Source organism: Dryobates pubescens, chromosome 22, assembly GCF_014839835.1.
Source record: "Dryobates pubescens isolate bDryPub1 chromosome 22, bDryPub1.pri, whole genome shotgun sequence".
NCBI lineage: Eukaryota > Metazoa > Chordata > Aves > Piciformes > Picidae > Dryobates > Dryobates pubescens.
The window spans coordinates 13,061,438-13,085,439 of record NC_071633.1 but is presented as its reverse complement, the minus strand read 5'-3'; the positions used below and the strand labels follow the sequence as shown (position 1 = coordinate 13,085,439).

The 24,002-nt window shown below is 39.3% G+C and overlaps 1 protein-coding gene across 1 annotated transcript in view; it reads left to right on the top strand.

Annotated features, from left to right (window-relative positions):
* The window catches only part of ABCC8 (ATP binding cassette subfamily C member 8), a 68,570-nt gene that overhangs the window by 6,327 nt on the left and 38,241 nt on the right, over positions 1-24,002 (top strand). Inside the window, exons 4-14 of the mRNA XM_054171874.1 lie at positions 774-940; positions 2,544-2,786; positions 3,586-3,774; positions 6,915-7,079; positions 9,059-9,214; positions 14,451-14,585; positions 15,483-15,645; positions 18,632-18,672; positions 18,978-19,123; positions 23,283-23,388; positions 23,610-23,717. Coding sequence (XP_054027849.1) covers positions 774-940; positions 2,544-2,786; positions 3,586-3,774; positions 6,915-7,079; positions 9,059-9,214; positions 14,451-14,585; positions 15,483-15,645; positions 18,632-18,672; positions 18,978-19,123; positions 23,283-23,388; positions 23,610-23,717 — 1,619 coding nt within the window. The remainder of the gene's footprint in view (positions 1-773; positions 941-2,543; positions 2,787-3,585; positions 3,775-6,914; positions 7,080-9,058; positions 9,215-14,450; positions 14,586-15,482; positions 15,646-18,631; positions 18,673-18,977; positions 19,124-23,282; positions 23,389-23,609; positions 23,718-24,002) is intronic.

The following is a 24,002-nucleotide window of genomic DNA, read 5'->3' as shown; positions in this document are numbered from 1 at the left end:
GTGTTCTTTGTACAGTGTTGCAGGATGGGTGCATAATAGCTGTACAGTTTAGCAGGACAAATTTTAGAACAGTTTTCATACTGAATTGGAAACATCTGCTTGCTTTCTCAACCTCCAGAGTACACAACTGAATATGAGACTCTGCATGAGTTCTTGAGCTAGTTTACTTGTTTTGTAGCTCAATAAACCTCAGAAATTGGACAGTCGGAGAAAATAATTAAACAAGAGGACTTTGATGCTTTTAATCTGAAAGGGATACTAGTATGGGGTTTATTTATTTATTTATTTAAAGAAAGCTGTCCTGTTTTGAACCAGTTGTAATTGTAGGACTGCTTTACAATTCCTGATAGCAATCAGAGGGAGTGAGATAAAATTTCATTCAAACCTAATTTATAGCAGTCTTGTAGCATTCACCAAATTTGAAGCATCTCATTCACCAAATTTGAAGCGCCTCATTCACCGCCTTCACTTGTGGGGCAGCTCCCTGCCTTGAACTCATTATGTGGATGCATGTTTACAACAGATGAAAATTTCCTTCTGCAGATTTCACTTTGTAAAACTTCCCAAATATCACTAAATCCAATAGGAGAAGCATTTGTAACTAATAGTATCTTAATATTTCCATGTTTGTGGAATTGAATTTGGCTTCTGTTTTGACTTGAGAAGGTCACTCTCTGGTTTTTATTTTTTCTTGTGCATTATTTCTGGATATGTATTATGCTATTGTGTAATTTGCAACTGTGGAGCTGATGTACTTGTTTTTCCCTTTACAGCATTACTGTTCTACTGGACTTTGGCTTTCATAACTAAAACCATCAAATTTGTAAAGTTCTGTGATAATGGGGTTGGATTTTCTCAGCTTCGATTTTGCCTCACAGGACTTCTGGTTGTTCTTTATGGAATGCTACTAGCTGTAGAAATTAATGTCATCAGGGTGAGGGTAAGTTACTCTCCTGCACACTATAAAAACATCTAAGTCTCCTATAACCATGAAAGTCTCCTGCTGTGTTTTTTGTTGTTTTAATTTGTTGTTGTTTGGAGGGGTATTCCCATTTCTGGGTACTTAGTGTAAAATGCATTTCTAAAGGAGAGAGAAAATCCAGTTAGAAAGAGAAAAATATTTGCAAATCAAAAGCTAATGTAATTTCATTAGGCTAGATGAATCCATAATTTCAAAAAAATGCCAGACTCCATTGTAGTTAAATTAAGATGAATTTCACCTGTTCAACTTCTATTTTAAAATGTCTATCACAATTCACAGTTCCAGTCCTCAGAACCAAGTATTTCTGATGCAAGGGAAGTCCGGGTGAAAGGAATCATCTGCTCTATCGGAGAATATCTCAGACACACAAATAACATCTCTCATTCTCTGGGAGACAATAACAATAAGTGATTTACTGGAGAAACTGGGACCGCTATCAAACCTCCCTGCTATATATATGTATAGTTTTTCCCCACTGTGGTTATAATCCAAAATGAGAAATAGATTTAGAGACTGCTGGATATATAAATACTGGAGTTCTTCCTTTCGCCTGTCCATCACTTGACTGTGTGTACAAATTAAACTTGGTCTCTGGAGGAAATGAAACTTTTCTATGGAAATTTTCTTGTCACTTCTCTCACATCAGTATGTGACTCTTTCCATTAACACACTGGGCAGTATGGATTTTTCTTACAGCCTGTTGTGTCTATGGCAGAGTTTGGACAGCCAGGTTTGTTGCTACAGCTGGAGGAGGAAGAGATTGGGGTGCACGGAGAGCTCACCACTGCAGAGGTGGGAGAAAATAAAAATAAGGGTTAAGGCCTCTGTGCCAGCAGAAACAGCAGGCATTAGCCTCACCTTTTTTTCTGTTACCTTCCCCCATTTTCTACCAGAAGACAGAAGATTGACTTGTTTGACTTTCACTCCCAGCTGTATTCTTTCCACCGTTCCCATTGTTCTTCTAAATAGCCTTTTCCAAGCCTTCAGCATTTTTTCTAGGATCTGTGCATTATTTCTCTTTGTATGATTGGAGGAAAGATATCAGTGAAGCATATCCAGAAATCCTATTAAGATTAAAAGGATTTAGGGGCAGTCAGGTATTGAATGACTGAGTACTTTTCAAAAGGAAAAGGTTTATTTCTTTAGAGGCTTGACTTTGCATTCGCAAAAGTGAGCAACGTCTGAAAAAAGTTTTGACAATAGCAAATCCTTATCAGTCTGCCCTTGCTCTCAGTGGCTTAAATGACAGAAAAACATTTACTAGTGCCATATGCAGCCTCCAGTGCAGTGCTTTCCCAGACCTATTCAGGCCAGTGTAGGTGGCTGCATGCTCTTAGCTAATTACCGTTGAGGCAGCATGGGGGGGTAGGGGGGTGAGTGACTGAAAAACTCAGGGCTGGGCTTAAGCTAGTGTGTTCTATGGGGCACTCTCTGGAACTGAGGGGGCTGTTCTTGAAATGTAAGGTGAGAATTATTTTCCTGCACTAATGCAAATGAACTTCCATTTTCCATGCATTTAGTGTGATTCTTTTGGATTGTTTTGTATTTTTCTGAATTTTAGAGGTATGTTTTCTTCAAAACTCCCAAAGAAGTTAAACCTCCTGAGGACCTCCAGGACCTTGGTGTTCGATTCTTACAGCCCTTTGTGAATCTGTTATCCAAAGGAACATACTGGTGGATGAATACATTCATCAAGACTGCCCATAAAAAACCAATAGACTTGAAAACTATAGGCAAGCTTCCCATTGCTATGAGAGCTCTGACCAATTACATTCGCCTTAATGAAGCCTTCGAAGCACAGAAGGTAGGCAAAGCAGGGAATTATGTCTCTGCTGACTCAATGCTTGTGGTTTTTCATTACTTTTTATGCTGTGAACATGATATAAAATTTCACAGACAGGATGCAAATGAAGGATCCCCATTAGCATAGCTTTCCATAAACAGAGATCACATCCTCAGTTGTACCTTGTACAAATAATGACATTTCTCTAAGCATGTATGTCAAACAATTGCTAGTTACATGTGTGCAAAATCCATGTCATCTCTCTTTTGATGTGGAAAGCAATTATGGACTGCATTCACACAACACCATTATTCTTCTTAATTAGATGCTGGAATCATTCATTTACAGAGTCAATATTAATGAGATGTCATAGGATAATTTTTTTTTATGTGTTATTTCAGTTACTGTTTGTCTGTAGGAGACTTTAGAGCTGAAGCGACATCAGCTCAGATTCTCTTTGATTCCCTGGTGGGAGCTGAGTGTATTTAGAATTTTAAGAGAAATCTTTTGCATCTTTTCTAAGAAGTCAGTAGGTTACTAGTCTCTGTGTCCCCAGGAAAACAAAGCCTCCCTCTTTTTACTTTTCTCCCTCAGCAAGCCACAAATAAAACACTTACTTGGAGATGAGTGCAAATAATGCTTTGTTCCGAGTCTAAAAAGAAAAAAGAAACAGTTGTGGTTCCTGTGCTGTTTTAGCTTTAAGATTGCAACTTATTGTCAATGAACTAAAGCGGGGATAAAAGTACCAATCATTCATCAGACCTGAGGTTAATGTATAACATAATCCTTACTACTGTGTTGGTTTTTTTATTCTGAACAGAACAAAAGGTCATCATTGCCACAAGGATCCAGATCAATTTGGCGTGCTCTCTGCTGTGCTTTTGGAAGACCCTTGCTTCTCAGCAGCACGTTCCGTATCCTGGCTGACTTGCTTGGATTTGCTGGTCCGCTCTGCATCTCTGGGATTGTTCATAATGTTGGAAAAGGAAATAACACCATCCGCCCACAGGTACTTCCAAGTGTCATAAAAACAGAGGAGTCAAAAACGTAACGCTATGACTATGGATGGCCTCAGTAAAGAAAGTGACTCTGCAGTGAATTTGTGAATGCTAGAATGACAGTAAATATGTACTGCCTATTACTCACTGTTACAGTGTGATGGGGAGCAAAGCAGGTAACCCACGCATCTAGTCAGGCTTGAAGTCTGGAAAATTACTTCAGTCAAGATAACAGTCAGAAGTGTCCAAAACCCAGTAAGATCAAGGATTTTATGAACAGTCTTGAGAAGAAACTGTATGTGAGTGCTTTTCAGAAAGGAAAAAGTGTGTTTTCAATAGGCTGGCCTTTTCATCTCCAAAAATTAGTCATATCTGAGAGAATTAAAGCAGGGTTTGGTCATCATAATAAAATGACAAGTTATTTAACTGTGACAAAGAATTTCCACTAGTGTCTTTGGGGAGGTTACTTCTGGAAGATCAAAAGATATTTATTTTTAAGGGATGCTACTGAAATGCATGTTCTCAAAAAAAAAAAATCAGTCATACTTCTTGATTAATGAAAAATAAAATGCACACTCTCAGGAAGCATTTTCTCATTATAAGATGAGGTTGCTGAGGCTGAATTTCTTTGAGAAAGATCGGTTTATTTCTGCAGCTCACTTACTGTTTGATGTAAGACTTCGTTTTCAAAGTCTGTTGACACTAATGGAAATATACCCATTAACTCAAGTACACTTTGGATTAGGTCCACTGTAAATAGTGAAATACATCTGATGCATTGCAGAAAACTTAACAAAGGCCTTAGGCTAAAATTAATTGTTTATCCATTTTGCAATCCTTATCCTAATATTTGGAAACTTTAATATAGCAAGTAGATGCAGTGGAGGCCAGTTAATTAAAAAATTAAGATTTCAGGGCTATGTTGCAGCAAAGTACTGCAGAAGCTTTTGAGCTCTGCTTCTTGATGATTTGTTTGGAATGCTGCTTTAGCTGAAATGATACCAAATCACAGTTTATAGCTTATCCTGTTTAATTTTCCTATTACGATGTCAGTGGTGCTTCTCTGTGAAAGCAGCTCAGGTCTGATCCATACAGGCCCTAAAGATGGGCCTCATCCAGCCCTGACATCCTCACTCTGTCTAAGATGTACCCTCTTCATCACTGTCATTTACACTGGGGATCACCTAACAGCAATATACACTGATGATGAGAGCCTATGAGTGGCATTTAAGGGTGTATTTCACCTTTGCCTGGCTTCTGTGAATTGCTTTTCTGTAAAGAGGCTAATTATATTGTTTTCCTGGTCAGAGGCTAATTACAATGTCATTCATGTAATTTTGAAAATTGCTTTTGCTGGATTAGATGAAAAATTTTTCTGAAATGCATGAAGGCTTTCTGTTCAAACCACCTGTAACCAGACTGGGGTGTTCAGGAAAACTCCCACATAGCTAGCCAACTGGGTCTGCTCTGGAAAAAGTTGCACCATCTCTACTGATAGGAGTGTTACATCCTTATTTGTGATCACTCAAGAAAGGAGAACTTCACCCTATTAAGTGTTTGCTCCTGAGAGCCACATAGGTATGAGAAAGGCCTTCTAAAACACTGTCTTAGGAAGGCAAAGATAAGGTGTCAGATGTGCTGCTGAGTTTGAGGATGTTGGAAAGACTTGCCGTACAGTGGGATAGGATTGGGCAAAGTAAGGTGCAAGTGGAGTGGGGAGCATCTTCTACTCATCCCTTGTATTGACAATTCTTAAGTAATGTAGGTTGAGGAGATGTTGAAATGAGTCAACCTTGTCTTCCAAACACAATTTGTTTATGAAATTGAAGGCAAAGAGATAAATCTTAAGACCGAGTATTTGCTCTAATCTTTAGACCCTTTGTGACAGATATAAACTACTATGGAGCTGGAACTCTGAGATCACATGGGTGTCACAAGCAGTATTAACTGCTATAGAGCATGACAGCATCTTAAATTCTGTCACGCTCTTCATTTTTATTTATAGCTCCAGCATCAATATTTATGGTCACCCCAGAACATTCTTATGGCATGAATTTCTCTGGGTGTTAATCACTTCACACCTAAGAAGAGATTGACAGAATGATAACCTTTATATTTTGCTGGTAGCATCTTCCATATTGCAATGTTAGATTTAGCAGTTTCAGTATTAGGAGTATCTGCTAACAGCACATTCAAATGTTGCACCAAACCTCATTATTTAAAATAAGTTTAGTCTCTGTATTAACTTGTTGCATGGGATTTCTAGAAACAGTTAACTGCAAGGTGCAGATCAGATCTAATAACTTGTACAGACAGTGAGAGTTTGTGAAATACAGTTTATTAAATGTTATAGAAGCCTTGAAATCAGCAACAGCAAAGGGACTATGTAGGCCAGAAGAAATGTGTGAAGCAGGGAACACAGCTGGAGTGTAAATGATAAGAAGCCCTGAGAGGGAATGGAAAGGGCTGTCTTCCTGTTATGTCAGTATAAGCAAAGTTTTGAAGGAGCCAAGGGTAGAAAGATAAGCAGCCAGGGAAGATCAGAGGCGTTTTAGTTCCATAAGGCTTCACAAGGAAAGCTAGCCTCACAGCTAATTGTGGCACCTAAAGTGTCAGCTTGTTAAACGTGATCTAGAAGAAGTGTACTGCTTTCCCAGCAAGCTATAGACATGCTTCAAAATGCACTTTGGTGAACTTGCTGGAGGTAATGACCCTAAATAAAATTGCAAAACAAGATGTTGCAAACCAAAATAACATGTAGTTCCAGGGGTTGGAAGGATGGGGTTTCAGCTGGTTGTGAGGGTCATTTTAGTGTTCACTGACCTGAAGTGATAAAATAAGGAGACTCATATCTCTGAAAGGATGTCTCCTAGTCGGTGGGCAGTGCACATCCTTTAGCAATGACCATATGGAGTTCCTCAGTGTCCTAGCATTTTGGAAGGACATCAGAAATCTTATAGGTGTCATTCTGCAGTTAAGTAAAACTTACTGAATTGGTACATTATATGACTGTTTCCCTAAACTGATAAACTGTGAGGTTGGGAGCACTTTCAAGGTAATAAACTGTAGCTACCTCTGCTAATTAATTGTGCAAAACTGATAGCTAAACTACCATAACATCTGATTTCTACTTTTTGGTTTTTTTTAATAGATTAAAATCCTTGGTGTTTTCTTTATTTCATCTCAAGAGTTCCTGTCCAATGCTTATGTTCTGGCTGTACTCTTGTTTTTTGCCCTTCTCTTGCAAAGGACATTTCTCCAAGCATCCTACTATGTTGCTATTGAAACGGGAATCAACTTGAGAGGTGCAATACAGGTAGCTGATATTAAGTAATTAATTATTATTAATTAATCTATTTTAGTACCATCATGTCTGTTTGTAAATACCAATTAGAGTTTTTAAATTCCAAAATGAATCTCTCCTAAAATGTGTTGTGTGTTGCATATAACCATTGCCATTAAAGTCTGTGTTATCTGGGACCTGCATTCTTTTTCCTCTGCAGCTTCTCTGATGATCTGATATAAACATCTATTTATAATATCTTAATGCTGTATTTCTTGTTACCTTTGAACAGAAGTTTGCTGACAGAAAAACTGAATGTAACTTTTGAAATAATTTAGGTTGTGAATTATATCTCTTCTATCTCAAAGGTGAATCTTTGTAATACCCTGTGCAAATAATACAGCTTTAAATATTCTTGGAAGTATACTTGGGACAAGGTTATGTTGTATTCCTTATACCTGAAGTAGTGTCTTATTCTGTGGGTCGTGCCACAAAATCTACCAAGTGTTGCGGACTCTGTAATTACTGAACAGAAGATTGGTAAAATGGAGTCCAAAATTGCTGTAGAACTGTGGACAGCAGATCAAAGCTTTACATAGTATACAAAGCTCTGTGCCTGGAAATGAGAGCATTAGGGGTAAGATTACAATGTGATATTGCCAAGTGCACTGGCTGAAATCTACCCTCTGACAGCTTCAAAGCCAGCCTTAAGTTACGCTATTTATCCACCAAACTACATGTATCCTGTGAGAGTCTGTGTGATGGATGGATGCTTTCAGTGGCACTGTAATTGTTTAATCTTCTTTTGATCTTACACTTGGAGACAGTTGTCAGCTGCCAGACTTCTTGATTCCATCCGCTGGTTTTCCCTTAATAGTGTGAAGTAGAAAATTCCTAAAGAAACAAAATTTGATTCAAGATACATAGAAAACAATTACATGGCTTGTATCAAGCAGAAGAGCTGCAACTAACCAAAAAACACATGAAGTGTTACACCCCTAAGTGTAAAAGGGGTATTGTCAGAAAACAGGGATACATTAATTTTGTTTAAGAAAAGCTTTGTGTTCTCTGCACTGGATATTACCCTGAGGCCCAGATAACACAAGCAGTCAGACCATTCAAACTGAACAGTGTAGCCATCACTCTAAGCAACAGAATTAGTTAGTATTTGTGGCAGTCCCAGTGCCAGGCTTTTTTAAAATACTTTTTTCCTATAATTTTTCAATTTTCTTTGTCTTCTTATTTTCTCCCCTGTGTAAAACTGCACCTATGCAGCATGCCCTGTATGACTTTATGCTTCACGATGAATAGTTGGCACTTGGTCCAAAGACACTTACTGAATCAGAGCAGCTCCTGTCAGCTGAGTCTTGTGACTGCAAAGCAGCTCAATGTAGTCTTTTCCCAAACCATCTGGTAAAAATATACTTCGATTATTGTGTTTTAAGTTATTTTCGCACATGGTGCCTGGTTCTGCACTGAGATAACTACTTAATTCAGTACAGGACCTGTCACATTAGTTCTGAGAAATAAACTTTGTAGTGTTGCTGAGCTCTCCAGACAAAATGTATCGATGTTCTCAGCCAGGACTGTGGTCTTGAGGCTGGATGAGACCTGAATCAGTTGCCAAAGAAAAACAAGAAGAATGTAATGATGAATAGTTCTATTAGCACTAGTTACAGCTATGAGAAGCTGGAGATACCAATCATAGTAAATATGGGCTTGGGGCCTTTTGGACAGTAAAGGTTTCATTCTCTTGCTGATTTGCAGAGGTGCAAAAAGGGAGTGCTGAGACAACCATCATGTACCTAACTGCACTGTGCCCTTTCTGGGCAAATACTAAGACAGTAGCTTAAAATTTTCACTGTTACAAAGAAAGCCAAGCCTTATGCTCTTCATTCAAGTTACTGGGAATGTTGTTTTCCCTTAGCATGCTGTACTACACCTGTGTTTTAGATGGAACCAGAAATCCTACTTTATTTCTGAATGTTAACATGTTTTGATCTCTCTTCCAGACAAAAATATACAATAAAATTATGCAGCTTTCCACCTCTAACATGTCTATGGGGGAGATGACTGCAGGCCAGATCTGTAACCTGGTTGCCATAGACACAAATCAGCTGATGTGGTTCTTTTTCCTCTGCCCTAACCTTTGGGCTATGCCAGTACAGGTAAGGCGTTTGAGCGTGCTTTTGTTACTAATGTGCCTCAGTCTGTAGTGATTGATTGCTTATCAATTTTATGAAGGTAGACATATTGAAGAAGTTAAAGAATAACTTTAAATCACATTCAAGCTGTTAATATTATCTAAAAACTCTGTATGTATACTCCACATCTGTGACAGGACTCTAGATAGTTAAGGTTGCATTAGGATCTTGAGGGCTGCCAAACACGCTTTGCATTTGTAACAAGAACTTGAAGGATGCAGCAGGTTGTGCTACTTCAGTGCATTTATTCCATCAGGGAAGTTAACTGCAATGTATTGCATACATTTGTCTCCTGAATCCCAGCAGAAGAAAAAGAAATAGCAGTTCATTAAAAAATATGATCACTTAGAGATGATCCTTTGGATATCCTTTCAAACTTACTGCTGCCTCATGGATCACAAATTCTAGCACACAAAATTCCACAGATTTATTTCTCTGAAATGTTTGCTACTTTATCTCTGGTGTCTTTCATCTCCTGTCTTTAAATACCATTCTCTTCCGTCTCCTTTCCCATGTGTGACGTGGCAAATCACTGTTCTGAGTTGCGCTCAATCACCTCATGACTTTTGGTTCCATGTCCTGTAGCCTCAGAGCATTTGTAATGCCCAGTGAAATACAGCTGTGTCTTACTGAGTCTTTAAGGCAAAGAAAGCCGTGTCCTAACTCAGAAGGTACTTTTGTGATTGATTAACATACACCTAAGCCTGTTGCCCTACTAAACAGGAGTTTGTAGGCAATGTCCAACGTAGAAACATGGTGTTTCTACCTCCTTCATTGTTCCAGTTCTCTATATTGTGCATTGTGTCATGTGAATTTGTGAAGCTACTGAAAAACTACTCTGATCAAAGCTAGGCTTTTTTCAGTGTAGCAGCATTCCTCCGAGTCTCTGAAGTGGTCAGTCTCACTGAATGGCCACAGCATTAATGTAGGTTTATGCTAGTAAAAGGGTAGAGAAAACAACGAGTAGAAGGAGGTCAGAGAAATCTCAGTGTAACTGTAGATCATTTTTCAAAGCTTACCCTTACTGAAACAGTACTCAACTGCAAATTGCTTTGGGAGAGCCAGTACTGGAAGCCACAGAAACCTTCTGCACTTCCATTTAGGAATTTCCTGAGAAAACTAACAATAAATAAAATAGCTTCTGCTTTCTTCCATCTACGGTGTGTGGTGGTGGTGTGGATGCTTCAGTGCTAGCAGTAAATACAGACAAAAGAGGCAGCAGAGTGTGAATTCACACAGTGTTTTCAAAAAGAAGTTTCAAACCCATTCATTTTTTAAAAAATATTTTAAAAACATGGTGAAAATCCCATTGTTCATGTCACAAAGGTGGTCTGGTTCCAGCATTATGTAAAGCCTGATTTGGCTGGCATGGAAGTCAGAAAGCTGCAAGTAATCTACCCAGCCATGAAGGTTCTTGTCAGAGACAGTGAGTTCTTGAATGCATCTTGTGTCCTTTCACACAGTCTCTGCCTATGGGGAGTATTTGTTCTCTGGAAAACCAATTAGTGTCTTCCTGAAATACTCGGAGTCCTCACACTTTTGCTATATGCTTGAAATCTACTGTGGTACCATATGTCTTTTAGTTTCTCTGTGCTAGTGGGGGTACATTGTTTCCAAGACTGCAGTAGGACCTGGAGGAAAAACAAATCTGTCTGATTCTCTGGTAAAACTCTTTCTGACTCCTGGGAGAGTTGTGTAGAGCTTGAAATCAGGATAATGAACATGTTAAGATGTAACCAGCCAGCAGCTTACTAACTGATGGCTTCTTTTAACTGTTCTTTGGTGCCCAGGGTTTGTCTTTACGCATGAGCTGTGTGTAATTATAGCTGTTAAAATACTAAGATTCTTGTGGTCATACAGGTCATAGTGTGGCTGCATTCACACAGTATAAATGCATTTATTTCTCTCTTATGCAGGATTAACAGCAGCAGGATATAAACTAGTGTTCCCAACCTACTCTACAGAGGTTTATATGCCAGTTAAAAACATTTTACTTGTATTTAAAAAAGGCTGCTGGATACAGGAATTCTCAGTAGGAATTTTTCAGAAGGAAATACTCCTCTTTTAACATCAGTATGGTTTTCTTGAAATTATGGAGGGGAAAAAATGGGAACCAGGTTATTGTAAAATAGGGGGGAAACAATGATCAAGGAACATGTGCTAATATTGATGCCTAATTGTAAGAGAGTAGACAACTGTAATGAAAAAAAAACCACGAAATATTACATTAAATATAATAAATATATAAATAAATATATTACAGGTTGGCAGTTTGTTAGCAGTTCAGTTACCAGAGTATTTTTTGTCCATTGGCTAGAAGTACCTTGCAGTAAGAAGTCAGTGATTGTATACTGCTAAAATGATACAGCTGTGAGGCCTTCAGAAGAGTCTGCCCCTTTAATGATAACTTGTAGGGTATAAATACTGTTAGGCTTAGTCCCACGTAAATCTGTTAGTAAAACAGGCTGTGAGAGGTAGCCATTTCCTGTATGCTTTTGTAAGACCACTCTGGCAGCTCAAGGTGGTGAGGGCTTTAGTGCAAGTGAGAGTTAAGCCAAATTCATTGGGTGTTCTCTAACATTGTGCTTTAAAGTGCCAGAAGTCACGGACTCAAAGTTTTTTCTGAATGCATGCTTGCATTTGTATTAGAACTCAGCCTGCTCTCTAGTAGGTCAGGACAATCAGTGCCAAAGCATGCTCCTGTTTTGTTGATGGTGCACACATTGCAAGGCACAGATCAGTGAGTCATGGTGGGCACAAACGTTTCTCCAAAACATGTTTCCACATCAATCATTCAATACCTTGTTTTATGAGGCAGTAACAGCAATTACTGGGTGCTTGAGAGGTGGCTAATAAAAAGCTGAACAAGCTTCATTATTAGTTAAAACAAGGTTTTAATTGTTCTGTAGCTTTTGAATGAACAATCAGTGTTTCAGCCTCCACTGTGGATTCGAAGACCTAGCCATTCATGATGAGTTAGGATTTCTCTACAGAACAGATAATTTGAGCTCCATCTTTACTCTGACTGGAATCAATAGGAGCCTTAAGTTACTGTTTGAAGGCCATTGAAATGTATGAAAAGAGGCCTGAGGATGGCCATAAATTGAAAGATGCCCTCAGTAGGCTTGGCTCAAACCCTGGGAGCAAAATGAGGCCCTATAGAGGCTTTTCCCCTGCTTCCATTTCATAAACACCCTTTTTGGTTTCATAGTGATTATTAAAAAATCCTGTATTCTCATCTCTGGTTCATTGGCAGGGATAGCTTACAGCTGGAATGAAAGGCCATTTGTCTGTTTCAAAACTGACCACAAAGTAGTTTCTGGCTGAAAGTATTTGCTACCTTATGTAAATAATCAAGACAAACTAACCAGAGCTATTAGTGAATATCTTGCTCATGATGTATCTCTCTGGCAGGTAAAAGCTTTGGAATTTTGATGAAAGGGTAGGAAAGTGTTTCATTACACAGTTCTCTGAAAATATGATCATTTCCATCTCATGTTAATGAGAGTCTTCCCATCTGCCAGATGCTGTCCTCCAGCAATTCAGATATTAGCTATGTGCTGTTTATTCTTGCCTGTGTAGTGTGCAGTATGATAAATATAGAACTACTTGCAAGGTTGCTTACAGATTTCAGCACTTTTCAGATGCAAATATTCACATAATTAAACTGACAATGTATTTTCTTGGCCCATACCTGACAAGTTTGCCCCTGTTTGCAATATAATGGAAAACAGGATTTTTACAGCATAGACTGACCCTTTCAATAGGCAGGATGGGAAGGGGTTGGAAGCAGCTGCAAGCCAGCAACTCCCTCAGGATCTAACAGCTAGAACACCTTTCTCCTGTACGTGTGAGAAGCTGAGGCTCTGTCTCTAGTCCCAGACAGTCCCATAATGTCCTTGACAATCAGCCAGTAGTGGTGGAAAGCAAGGTTCAGTGTTCTGTGTTGACTCTGTAGTTTTGAACATCTCTGTGCACTGTTCTGTGCTTTCCTGTATTTGAGTGTCTAGATTGCCTGCCCATGACAGAGCAGTTGGGAAAGGAGTGTCTTGATCTGTAAAGAACAAGACCATTTCATGTTCTGGAGGAGAGCTCTGCCTAGCTGTACCCAGGGGTATCTGACAGAGCCATTACAGATTTTCTTTGGCTTCATGTATACTCATGGATTTCCTGACTCCAGATAGAAGCAGATTGCTCACTTACTCATCACTGAAAAAAATAAACAATTTACAGTTTAGGCTTTCCTCATACTAGATTTGTGGTGTGTGTACAGTAGGACCTTACCTTCATGTTACTGCATATTTCTTAAGTAAATACTGTGGCTCATTTTAGGAGTTCCATTTCAGTTTAATTAATCTGCAAAGAGGCATCAAAGGATTGTTAAGGGAAAAAAATAAAATCTGGTGTGCCTTAAATTCATGAAAATGTCAAAATGGAAATGTGGAAATGAAGGACTTCATTTTTCTTCATGGAAACATCCAGTTCTCATCAATATGTGTGAGAATGGATGAGCTTATGACTACTGAGCTTCAAAATGATGGAAGGTAGTGTTTCTATGAAGATTATGAGAGTATGTAAATATAGCAAGACAGTAGATAATGCTTTAAGGAAATACCCAATTTATCCTTTCTTTAATTAAGGGAAATGATGTATGAAATTAGCTTTCTACCATTATGTCTTCTGATTAATCTATTGGCCTAAATGGATAAATATGTAGAGTGTGGGTGCTCCAGATTGTGCAGGAGCCAGTCATTAGAGTAGTGGTAATTAGCATTTGGTGGCTTCTGTATCTTGTTTGCATTTCTTGAGCTGCTTACAGGAACCCTTTCCATCCAGGCTATGGCTCCAAAGACAAACCGTTCTTTTCTTAAGTTCTTTCACTAACCTTTCTTGAAGTCACGGCCAGTCTGGTACAGTGCCTCCTTAAAATAATTCCTTTTATGTTTGCTAGAGTTTATTTGAAGTGAAGGTTCTTATTGATAGGATTTATGATGGCCCTGGTAGAATGATCATACCCCACTGTGCCAATGATGCAGGAAGTATGAAGTTTGGGGGGCAGAGTTAACTGCAGTTGCCGTTGCTTTTGAATGTGCCTTCTGGTTACCCTGTGATTGCTTTTTGTATTGCATACACAAAATGAAGTCATCCCTAGCCTTCAGCCTTCCTCTCATTTGTTTGTTTTCTTTTTTTCTCCAAACAGATAATTGTAGGAGTTCTTCTGCTCTACTACCTTCTTGGAATCAGTGCCTTAATTGGAGCAGCAGTAATCATAGTCCTTGCACCTGTTCAGTACTTTGTAGCCACAAAACTCTCACAAGCCCAGAGAAGTACATTGGTATGTATCTTCAAAATCATACATGATGTAAGTGAGACCTCTGGAAATTATGCATTGCTCTGTGTTTGGAATTGCAAAGCCAACTCTAGATATTGATCAAGAACCCATTCTCAAACATTTTGTAATGTTCAAGAACGTGAAAATCTGATAAACATACTCAGTAAAGATGGTGGTTTGGGGGGTTATATTTTTCAACAAGTGTGCATTTCCCTAAGCGCAAACCCCAAAATCTTAAAACCTTTCTAACTTGCAAATGTGCACTGTCAGTGCAGTCAGATGGTGCACAAATAAGTAACTCATGCAAGGCTAGCTGTCCAAGGTGAAAAGAAGTAGAAATGCTACATCCAAACTCAGATGTTTCACAGATGTGTAAATCTATCAAGCTGATCTATCTAAATTACCAGCAGACAGTCCTAATTCCTGCAGCATGCTCCTCGGCTGAGGAGTTTAGGTGTCTGCCAAGTTCTGAGCTGTTGCTTGATCCCTCACTTGTCTGTAATTTAAATTGCCTACATCACTGCTGAGAAAGTTACCTTGGTTTATAGGAATTACCACACCCAGCTGCTTTGAGCCTTATCCCTATATTCAGTGACTATTGCACTGCCAAGCAAGCCATTTGAGCCTGGATAACTTGCTGAACTCTCTTCCACCACATTGCAAGCAATCAGAAAGCGGAGTAAAATGTTCAGTACAAGCTGTGTGATTTAAGAGTGCAAAGTGACTGCCTATTCACTTGAGCTCTAGGGAAGCTCACCTTTGTGGAAAATAGTAACAAAGGCTCTGAGTGGACAGAACCAGTGCAGTTCACCTCACTGTCCAAGGGCCTGCATATCGTTTTTGTGTGATACAATTTCTTTAAATATAGTCTTTAAGTAAATATGTATGGAAATGTTGCAGGAGTACTCCAATGAGAGACTGAAGAAGACAAATGAAATGCTTCGAGGCATTAAGCTCCTTAAACTCTATGCTTGGGAACACATCTTCCACAGCAGCGTAGAGGAAACCAGACAAAAAGAAATGACTAGCCTCAAGTCTTTTGCCCTTTATACCTCCATATCCAGTAAGTTTCTTCCTTCATTCTAATCTACTGTTCAGCTGAAGTGCTACTACATTATTAGCTGCTAATGAAATTTACCACTTCTCTGTTAATATTGATTCAATAGCTTTAGGCTCTGATCTGTACTCCTCATTTTCCATTTAGTGAGACTTCCCATTTAACTGAGTAGATTTTTGCCTTTATGGGAAATACACCTGAAAGAGAAACTCGAGATTAATGCTTCACAGGACATAGTTGGAGAGAAGCCTTTAAGGGACAAGTGTTTCACTAGCTACCTTCAGCCTGCAATATTCTCCTTTCTAACAGAGCATTCAGGTGGAAACTTTTATTGACGCTTCTTTTTCTTTCCTCCTGTATTTTGCACAATACGGTGTGCAACTCCTGTCACATGACTGGTCTTTGCACTGAAGTTCCAGCAGATGGTACTTAAGCTTTCTCACTCAAAATTCTCATTCCTTCTAAAACCAAGTGATTCTTAAGAGCCTTTCTAGATCCTAAAAAGGTAAAAAATGAAAATCATGGAAATTTCATCACTCCCTGACCAGATTGTTTTGTCTTGTGTAATCTTTCAAGCTGCTTTAAGGCATTTATCATCCTTTCAAGAAGACTAGGCCACAGTGAACTTTGTATTTGAGGAGACCATATGCAGCACCTGTATAATTGCTTGTGTAATACTTGGAAAAATTAGTAAAGTCATCATGAAGAACACTTTTTTGTAATCTGCAAGGTATTAAATAATTGAAACTTATGGTGAGAAGTATTTAAATGCCCTAAGGTACCTGTGCAGATATTTTCTAGGCTAATAAAGAAGGCTGCTCCCTAGGAAAATAACTTGCAGACTGGTTGGTATTGTTTGATTTCATTCACCCAAGAGATGAGCAGCTGGCTTTCTTCTCTGCCAAATTGTGACAAAGACAATGCACTCCAAGGGAAAGATCCTGATCTGAATGAATTTGACTGACATTACATGGAGGTTTTCTTTGACTTCTGAGGCCAGAATTCATCTTGGGAGATGCTGAGCTTTCTGTCTGGAGACTAACTTCCATTTTGACATAAACCAGAATTTAGCTGGAGTAGATTGTGTGACCGGAAACTTGGTCATACACCAAGCTCAGCACAGATGGGCTCCCTTTGTTTGCATTTCTTCATGTGACATTAAAATCTATTTATAGTCAGAGCCACAGGTTCAGCTGTAAGATTGAAGGAGCTGTAGAGGCTTATTTGATTTTTAAATCCTCACAATATCATTTTTAACACCTATGAAAAGGTGTATTCATCCTAAGGGTACTGTCTAGCCTGTAAACAAAGTGACATAGTTTGTATTTATGTTCTTTAAAACAATTCTGAATGTGCACTGATGCTTCTTCAAACACTTCTTACGTGCATTTGTGGTCTTGTTTGCATTACATGTGATATTTATGTGTATGTAAGACACAGCACATCAGTTTCTCAGCTGGGGTAAACCAATACTGCTTTTTCATGTTGTTGTTATGTATCATTCTTGGCTTATAAAGAGTTCCTATAGTGTCAACCTAGGAGTTTCTGATACTCTCTTTAGCAGAAATTACACTGATCTTTACAAACCTGCACTTGAGTGGACTGTATAGGGAGCATAAATCTAGGAGAATGTCCCAGTTTTCTTACCCTACATATAAATAGAATGATAAGCATAATCAGCACAAAGCATCTGCTAACGTTATCATGAACATGATTTCATTTCTTTCTTTAAAGAAAAAAAATATGCAAGAAATGTATTATTGATCAAGAGGAAGGCATACACTTCATAGAACAGTAAGAAAGCAGAAATTGGGAGGGTTATACATTTTATTTATTTATTTACAATGTTGAATCAGCTCTGGAATACTTGGCTACTATCACAAGGAAGAAAATGTCTTCGGAGCTACTTCAATTCATGAGGGATAGATTGCATTAGATTACCGAAAGTATACATACCAGTTTCAGGGCAGTGTTGGATAGACAACAAAAAAATTCCACTTCAGGACCACACAGGAACTGAATCTCATCTGTCTCACCCCTGTGCTTGGGTCTGTTTTGTACATCTGTGGAATTGGTCACGTTAGCTCTTTCTATAATTTTAATGAAAGGCACCACCAGAATCAAAGCTGGGCTGCAAAATTAATAGTGACACCTTTTGAGCTTTGGCAGTAGCAAAGATGACTCCTACATAACAATCCTGTGTTTGGTTTTACAGGATTCCTATGTTTGACGTTACAGGATCATATGTTTGATCCTATGCTTGGTTTTACAGGATTCAGTACATGCAGTTTAATAATTCAAGACCTAGCTGAAATCAAACTCCACTACATATAAGTAGTTAGAACCTGTACCAGACTCCTAAGGACATTCACAGAGTAGCCAAGCCTAATTAAGCAGGAGTAACTGAGTAAATCCTCCACAAATATAAGCTGTCAGTGGTACAGCACAGGGCTGCCAATCTTTCCTTACCCTTTGAGCTGCATTCTGAAACCTGAGGGGGCAACAAAGCCCTGAACTCCAGAAGTGGTACTCCAGAAGTAGGTCACAGCTTGATATATGTGCCAGGGCTCTCCTAGGAGGTCCTGCCACAGGACTGGGGGATGGGGCCGAGCCAGACTGTGCAGCCACTGCTGGGTCACCTTTACCCTCACTATCAAGGATTCAAGTCACCTGCCAGACCTTGTACCATCTTGGCCTTTCTGCCTGTCATGAGAAGGAGAACTGCAGCAGCCCTCACCTGAGCCACATGTCAGCTGGTGACAACTCGAACCCAGTCATCTTTTTTAGGGTGCATTGCTGGGTTCTGCCCTGATAATGTGAAGGGAAGTAAACCGTAGGCATTTTAAAGCAATGTGTTGTGTGGAGAATCTTGCACATTTTTCCTATCTTAAGCATAGAAAATACCATTGTAAAGCAGTGTTAGTAGTATTTGAGCTTTTAGCATGTCTGATGGAAATTGTTTCTAAATGTTCCTACGTGTTTTCCTTCACAGTCTTTATGAATGCAGCAATACCAATTGCAGCTGTACTTATAGTAAGTATGGACTTTCCTAAGTAGTGTCAATTACAACTGCATTTTCAAGTATAAGCGATGTGGAAATGAGGAAGGAGGAGGACAGGATGCAAACCTGCTACACGTTTGCACTTCCTCTGGGAGAGAACGGAAAATACCCACTTGTCATCCTGACCAGAAGCAGCCTGGAGTATGCAGCACTCCCCTAAACTGTTATGAGAGTATAAATTAAGATTCTCTAAATTTAAATGCTTATAAAATATGACATGTTTGTGCATTTTCTTCTTTATGACAAAGCACTGATGATGATGCCTGTCTCTTTATAGACATTTGTGGTCCATGCTCATCTGACAACAAAGGCTGACTTCTCCCCATCTGTGGCATTTGCTTCCATCTCCCTGTTTCACATTCTTGTGTCTCCGTTGTTCCTGCTCTCCAGTGTGGTCAGATCCACTGTCAAAGCATTAGTAAGGTGAGAACTGTAAAATTAATGACTTTGCTACCACCTCTCTGACTTCTGAGAATGTGTCTGTACCTCATTCTACAGTTGTTAAGTTTAGGAATAATGTGGTGACTATTTCTGTGTTGTTGTAATTTGCTTCCCAGCTTTTTACCGTGCGTGGACCCCTTGGCAGTATCATGTGGGCCAAGTTCTTTGCTGATACAACTGTCACAGACAGTATTTTGTGATCCACAGCTAATACTTCATTGAGTAGAGTGGGCTGAGCTAAAGCCAAAACTCGCTTAAGATTTAGTTTTGCAAATCACCCAAAGGTTTCCCTCCATCAAGCATGTAAAAGGGAACAAGGTAATCGCAGAAGCCCCTGTTTCAGCATGCATCTCCTGGGCTATGCTCTGCCTTCATCCCTCTGTCTGAGAGGTTGCCTGTTGGTGGGAAGTTAGACTTTGTCAAATTTAAAAAAAAAAAAAAATAAAAATTTATGTGTGAAAGTAAGTTCATGGCAAAATGTCTACTCCAGACTTGAATTTTTACTTTCTCATGAACGTGTTAGTCTGAGCATTCAAAAGGTGAGAAAAAACTTCCAGTACTGTTTCACTGGGAGTTCTGAATATCACCAGATTTGTGTAAAAACCTCTTAATCCTTTTTGTATGCAATGTAACTCTACCTGACTGATAGGGGAGGAAGAGACAGTCTGGACTTCTTACTTTATTAGGACTTCTTTGTGACCTCCAATACAGCTGTCTGAAGAGCTTGTCTAAACCATGGAACAGATACTGGACACCAGCCCTTGCTTAATTGCCTTTGTGTCTCCTTGGAGGTGCAGACTGCAGCAGGAGGTTGAGATTGACCTTGCTGTTTCAAAATTCCCTGACAGTGCAAAGTCACAGCTGTGTCCTCTTCTAACAAGTGTGACATCTGAGAGTGCTGGCAGCTGGCATGAATTTTTTTGCAGCCTCTGTGCTAGACTCTGGAGTCATGGCAAGTTGGCACACTAAGACTGCAAGCCAGCAAAGCACTGGGGGGACTGCACTGGTAATGGGCATGTAGTTTGGCTTGTCTGAAGATTTCTTTGTAAATTTAGGTCTTTGCTTATTAATGCTGCTGGAGCAATTGCAAACTATTAGTAATCAAGCAAGTATTAATTGTTGCTATCTGGGAGTTCTTCATGTGTTATTCTGTGGTTATCTTCCTATTAACAGGCTATTGCCCTGCCATTTGTAGTGCAGGCAGGAATCCCTGGGTTTAAACTCTGTAACACAGTTGACAGGATCCTTGTCTTCCTGGCTGGCTGTAGCACAGTAACCCAGCACTGTTCCAGAGTGCAGTGCTCCACCGTGCTGCTGGTGGTACTCTAGATGTGACTTCTCAGTACTTTATCCTTGGGTGCAATGTTTTGGAAGCATGTGCCAGGTATTTTCAACACATGCAAACATGTGAAGCAGACAGCTATTAGAAAGCTGTGTTTCTGCCAACTGAGCACAACTAATGCATGCTTGCTGTAAGTGTGTTCTGCTGTTAAACCTTCCTGCTAACAAATAGCTGAGCAGTAAGATCAGGTAAAGGTAACCTAACTCTGAACAACACTGACTTTCTCTAGCCTGATACATACTAATTGGATCTAGCAAACATATCAGACAGTTTCTCCTGTAGTCACAGAAAGGAACTAATGATCCAGCAGTGAAGACAGCATGTGAAGGACACTAAGAGAGTTCTGTTAATATCGGCTACAGTCTTTGATGACAGGTGCTATTAAGGACAGTAATCTCCATAAATAAGCTTGTCAGTATCTTTGATGTGCCCAATTGCAAAGCATCCTCATGGATTGTCATTGACACTATCAGAACTGTGTGATTGACCCCAATAGTAAAACAGATTTAAAGCTTCTGTTCCATGTAGGGATCTTGCAGACTTTCACTCCCTGGACCATCTACAGGGCTAGAGTATCCACATCTGAGTGCAGAGACTGTTGAAAGCCTTTAGGAAGGTGAAAAATTCTATTATCTCTTTGAAGATTTTGGGTTAGAATGTAGAGTGTTTGTGTCATTGAAAGTTAAAGGTGAGCAGCCAGTTGATGGATTTCTCAAGCTCAAGGCCTTCAAGGACAAAGCGTGTGCAGTTTGCCATCAGCAAAAGTCAAGTAGCAAGAGTGGCATTATGTATCTTAATAGGTTTAATATGAAACTGCTTTTTCAGTCAGCTGTGCAAATAACCATGTTTTAATCACTGCATCTATTCTGTGGCTTGAAAGTATGCTCCCTCTTGGAAATATTGGAATACTGGTGAAATTGTGATGTCACTGAGAGCTCTGCAGAGAACATAATTGTTGTATATTCTTCAAGAGTTTAACAGTGTGTTATTCTGAAATGGAAGTTGCTACCTCTAGCAGAAGATTTTCTAGTAGCTGTACTGTATTTTTTCAGTGATTCCAGGAGCAGATTATTGGGCAGGGAGAAGTCTTGGCACTTAGAGTACACCTTGATACACAACCAGAGACCAAAAAGCAAAATCAAACTATTGAATGGCTTAATAAAGGCATGCTCTTGTTTGGGTGTGCATGGTTTGCTGTCTTCTCTTTCTCCCCTTCCGGAGCCTGGAGTAGACATGCAGGGGACTTCTCTATCTGCTCTTTATACCTTCAGAGCAATTACTCTAATTTGAGTGTAATTCTCCTATAGAGATATGGGTGCAGCTGCATACCAACTCTCTATATAGACAGCATCTAAACCATGATTTGCTGGAGCTTCTAATTTCTTCCTTTGAGATAACAGACCACCTCATTAAGGAATTTTGTTTGTGTGAAGACTGAAGTAATTGTTGTGCTTCTTGCCCCACTCCAAGTAGTTATTCTCCTCCTTTTCAGTTGCTTAGGCTGTAGTACCTGCTGTAGCTAAATTCACTTCACTACGTGTATCTCATAATCCTCAGCTGTCACTAGCAAGCAGGCATGTTGGCAGGAAAGCTGTAGAACCAGTTCTTTCCTGGGGAGTCCTCAGGTGGCTTCCATCTCTACTTGTAGTACAAATGCTAACTGTACAGAGGGTCTGCAGTGCTCTAATGCTTTAGTCTAAGCACTGCTTTTGCACCAGTTGGGTATCTCATGAAGCTCTTAGAGGAGAATAAGTCTCCTCCTGAATAAGAAATTCCTTGAGTGGACTGCAAAATAAATGTTTTTATTCAAAAATACTATTGGTTTTAATGTTTAAGATCTCTATACTAGTAGATGGCCACGTATCACTATGCTACAGAGGCATCATTTGACTCTCTCTGCCCAATTAGCCTAAGGCTAAATATTGAAATCAAATTTTTTTTAGTCCTGGTCTGTACATTTATTTTTAGGAAATTAAAGACCTTCTGCCACTTTAGCATTTTGGAGAGTGATAGTTAACTTATTTCTGGCTAATTGAGCCCCTTTGATCTCACGTTCATGATTCAATCCACTTCCTTTACAAATTTCATTTGCTGTCCCTGGGAGTAGATCACATACACGTTTTATAAAGTCAGGTACAGAGATAAAATTGATGCTATGATCTGTTAAATGTCATAATAAAGGCACATTATCTCTTACCTAATTAAATCTTCATCAGCTTGTGAAGATTTAATGCCATCTCCTTTGTTGCTGGTTGTCAGGATTCCTTTTATACCTCATCTGTTGTATGCTGCTCTGTTAGGGTATATTCCTTTTTATTACCTTTTACACTTTGTATTTCACCATAGCTGGTTGGATTTGTCTCACTATGTACAGATGTCCACAGACTGCTAGTGTTCGTAAGGCTGTTCAGCAGAACTGACTGTGCAACACTTCAGTAACATAGATAACATTAATTCTGTTCTAGCACGTGGCTTCAAAATGACCTGCTACTGTAGCTGGTCTGCATCCCACCCAGTGCCTGAAAGTCTTATGTAATCTTTCTGGTGGTAGAGAAAAGACAAGACTTGAGAAGCATCTACACAAACCATTACAATATTGTAGCTGTTAACAGACAACAGAGTAGGCTGTGTCAGCTCCCTTGCAGTATCTTCTCATTGCAAGTTTTCATATACCTGTAACAAAACGAAAGCAAACAAGCTGCACAGCAGGCAGTAGTTGAAATACTAAAGGGGATGCTCTATAATAAACAGAAGTTTTGCATTCCAGGTTAAGGTGTGATTCTGTCTTTTCCCTTTCAGTGTGCAGAAACTGAGTGAATTCCTATCCAGTGAAGAAATTGGAGAAGAGCATGATAAATCTTCAGAGCTAAGAAGTGCAGATAATCACAGCAAATACCAGGCAGTGGTGAGTAACGCTGTTTACCTGCAGATGAAGTGGCCACAGTCATCTGTGCCCAGAGGATTTATTTTTTAACCTTTCCATCTTCTAACAATTGTTTCTTGCAATTGCAAAAGCTTTTTAACACTCTGAACTATGTATGTCGTAATATGGTTGTTTGTGTTTAGGATATTTTGCTGGTCCTGCCACAGATGACAACTTATTTCTGTCTCTTTGATTTTGCACAGCCACTCAAAGTTGTTAACCGCAAGAGGCCTGCCAGAGAGGACTGGAACAATTACAGCTCTCACATAAGACCAATTAACATCACAGAAGCAGATGATTTCTGTGTAAAGGTGATATGAAGGTCACTTTAATAACACTTACTTCTAGCTCACTAATAGTTACTTTTGTATTCTGACAGCAGTTTCAAATTCAAGAACCAAGATTTGATGTGAACTGTCAGACACTTGTGCTCATGTCAGAGATTAACCTCCCCCTATCTTCTCAATGTCTTCCAGTTTAAGAACTGATTACTGACCTGTATGTTGTGACTAGCTGTGTGTTCCTCAAGATTTCACTCCCCACTTTTCTATTGGAAGTGTTTAAGTTATTAGTCACGTTCTCATGAAGAAAAAAAC